Genomic DNA, 2,439 nt, shown 5'->3' on the forward strand with positions numbered 1-2,439 from the left:
ATCGTGACATCGGAAAGAAGCACACTCAGTTCATCGTCGTTCCGTATAGCTAATTGCAAATGTCGGGGATTGATTCGGCTCTTATTGTTGTCGCGTGCCGCATTTCCAGCCAGTTGCAAAACTTCAGCAGCTAAGTATTCTAGCACTGCTGCAAGATACACCGGAGCACCAGCACCAATCCGATCAGCGTAGTTCCCTTTACGAAGCAAACGATGAATACGACAAACCGGAAAGTTCAATCCAGCCCTGTTGGATCTCGATTTAGCTTTTTTGGAGGTCTACTTGTCCTTCTTCTGATCTGACATTTGAACCCAATTGAGACAGAAATAAAATCGACCAAACACAGTAGACCGACCTGATACGGTGAGCACGGTTAGTAAGTGGTACGGTTGAACAAGATAAAAATATGAAGCATGTTCTCTCAAGGCATCAAAAAACCAACGTGAAAACTGACCGGTTAACTAATCTTAAAAGGCTTCAACCAGCAAAGTTTCCAGTTGTCAGATGGGTTAAAGAGAATACTTAGTTATCTGATGCTCATTCGAGCATTTGATTTCCAGTTATAAACAAGTTAGCGAGGATATTCATGTTTGGAAAACCAACCATTCAACTACATCTTCCTCAAAAATGTAAAGATGATCTATGCGGCAAAATCTGAATTAAACACCCACCAGTTTTTGTTTGAGCGCTTTTACAACAAAAGTCGCACACTGATCGGTTGCATGTTCGATGCTAGCCATTGTTGACTGCATCTGTTCAATACCACAATCAACGGCACGAATCTCGATAACTACCGGGAAGTAGGAACCGCTATCGTAATGCATCTGAAATCTTTCATGGTCCAACTATATCCCAATCTCAACTTGTAAATAATTCTATCAGGAAAAACAATAGATATGTGTTTTGAAAAATTATGAATATCGACTCCAGTTTTGTTTAAAAATGAGCTCCAGAACTCCAAATGATGTATGCTAACATATGTGTTTAATGGGAAAATATTATAAAGCGCACGGAGACGTACGGAACTAAGGTCATATACACTAGCATCCATAACGAATTTGTTGAAATGTTGTTCTGCACCAACATCAAAATAGTACTGCTCAGATGACTTTAGTTGAGGATACTTGTGTATAAATCTGCAAACAAACGTACTAGAAATTAATAGCGAACATGCCTGATTTAACTTGGTAATTGAAAAAAATTGACACATTTTCTACTGACAACGTCAATTGTTCGCGTCTGATGTTAAAAAATAACAATAATAGTGTTAATTGCAACAAATATAATTATAATGACAATAAAACAGCTTGTGATAATACAACATACTGAAGTATGTTATTCTACATGACTCGAAGATACTCAAAAACCCTTTTTATCCAAAGAGACGGGACTGGAGATTGCGGGTATCATCTATAGATAATAGACCTGATATTCTGCAAAGCAACTATTCTCAAAATACAGCAAAACTTCAATCAGTTTTACGAAACACATACTGTATACGTCCATCGTTTATAAATTCTTTTGCAAAGAAGTGAATTTGTACGTAACAGGCACTGTCACAGTCGAAATAGAATTCCAAGCAAAACGAATTCTTGTTATTCTCTGACGTATCGTTTTTGCTTCTAAGAGGAAAAAAAAAGATAGAAATTTCAAGAGCAGCAATATTTTCTAAATCTCTAGATAAGTTGCCAAAGATTTTTAAATATTTTCATCGAAAACCATATGTCTATAGTTTTGCCTAATTTTTCTTACTAAATTTTGATGAGTTACTTCATTTCCTTCCTTTCATTTCATAAAACGCAGGTTGCCCAATCCTTACTTCACGTAGACAAAAATCTTCTAGGTAAACTATCCAACTTCGCGTCTTCCAAAAGTTTTCCCAACAGTAATCATAAATGAAAGTTAAAGTATAACGCACTTTGACTCACTTACTTTGTTAGTTTTAACGAATCTCGGCGAAGATTGATTAAAGCATTTAAAGTCCTCACCGGATCATTCACTGGTTGACTCGAGTATGGAAACTAAAGAATAAAATGAACTTACACTGTGCTCTCATCAAGAGAAACAAATATTAAGAAAAATTATAAGAGTTTTTTTCACAAAAACTTGGAAAATTGTTTAGACGAGTTCACTATTTGCACTAAGTATGCACCTGCACTGATCTGTTGCCAAGTATATCTAAATCTGCATTCTCCCCAAATAAAAAAGCTTCTGGTTTTGCCAAATCATATCGCTCACCGCCCAGCAAGAAGTACGAACCAAAAAAGGCTCCTGAAAAATGTTTCGTTTTCCGAACTTTTTGAAATTTCAAGTTTGTTGGGGGGATATCCTTTGAAATAATAAGCATACTTGTACATATATATATATATATATATATATATATATATATATATATATATATATATATATATATATATATATATATATATATATATATAT

The 2,439-nt window shown here is 35.0% G+C and overlaps 2 protein-coding genes across 2 annotated transcripts in view; both read right to left on the reverse strand.

Moving 5' to 3' along the window:
- Positions 1 to 2,439, reverse strand: part of LOAG_14622 (hypothetical protein) — a gene marked incomplete at its 5' end in the record, with an annotated part of 3,377 nt that continues 938 nt past the window's right edge. The window contains 6 exons of the mRNA XM_020448835.1: positions 1 to 355; positions 672 to 824; positions 1,022 to 1,136; positions 1,494 to 1,622; positions 1,933 to 2,021; positions 2,153 to 2,271. Coding sequence (XP_020301048.1) covers positions 236 to 355; positions 672 to 824; positions 1,022 to 1,136; positions 1,494 to 1,622; positions 1,933 to 2,021; positions 2,153 to 2,271 — 725 coding nt within the window. The 3' untranslated portion in view covers positions 1 to 235. The remainder of the gene's footprint in view (positions 356 to 671; positions 825 to 1,021; positions 1,137 to 1,493; positions 1,623 to 1,932; positions 2,022 to 2,152; positions 2,272 to 2,439) is intronic.
- Positions 9 to 196, reverse strand: LOAG_14621 (hypothetical protein; the record flags this gene model as incomplete). The annotated part of the gene is made up of 1 exon (XM_003150116.1): positions 9 to 196. A coding segment is annotated over one exon (188 nt), but the record flags the coding sequence as incomplete, so codon positions are not given.

The sequence above is a fragment of the Loa loa genome (assembly GCF_000183805.2).
Source record: "Loa loa unplaced genomic scaffold supercont3.603, whole genome shotgun sequence".
In the NCBI taxonomy this organism is placed as follows: domain Eukaryota; kingdom Metazoa; phylum Nematoda; class Chromadorea; order Rhabditida; family Onchocercidae; genus Loa; species Loa loa.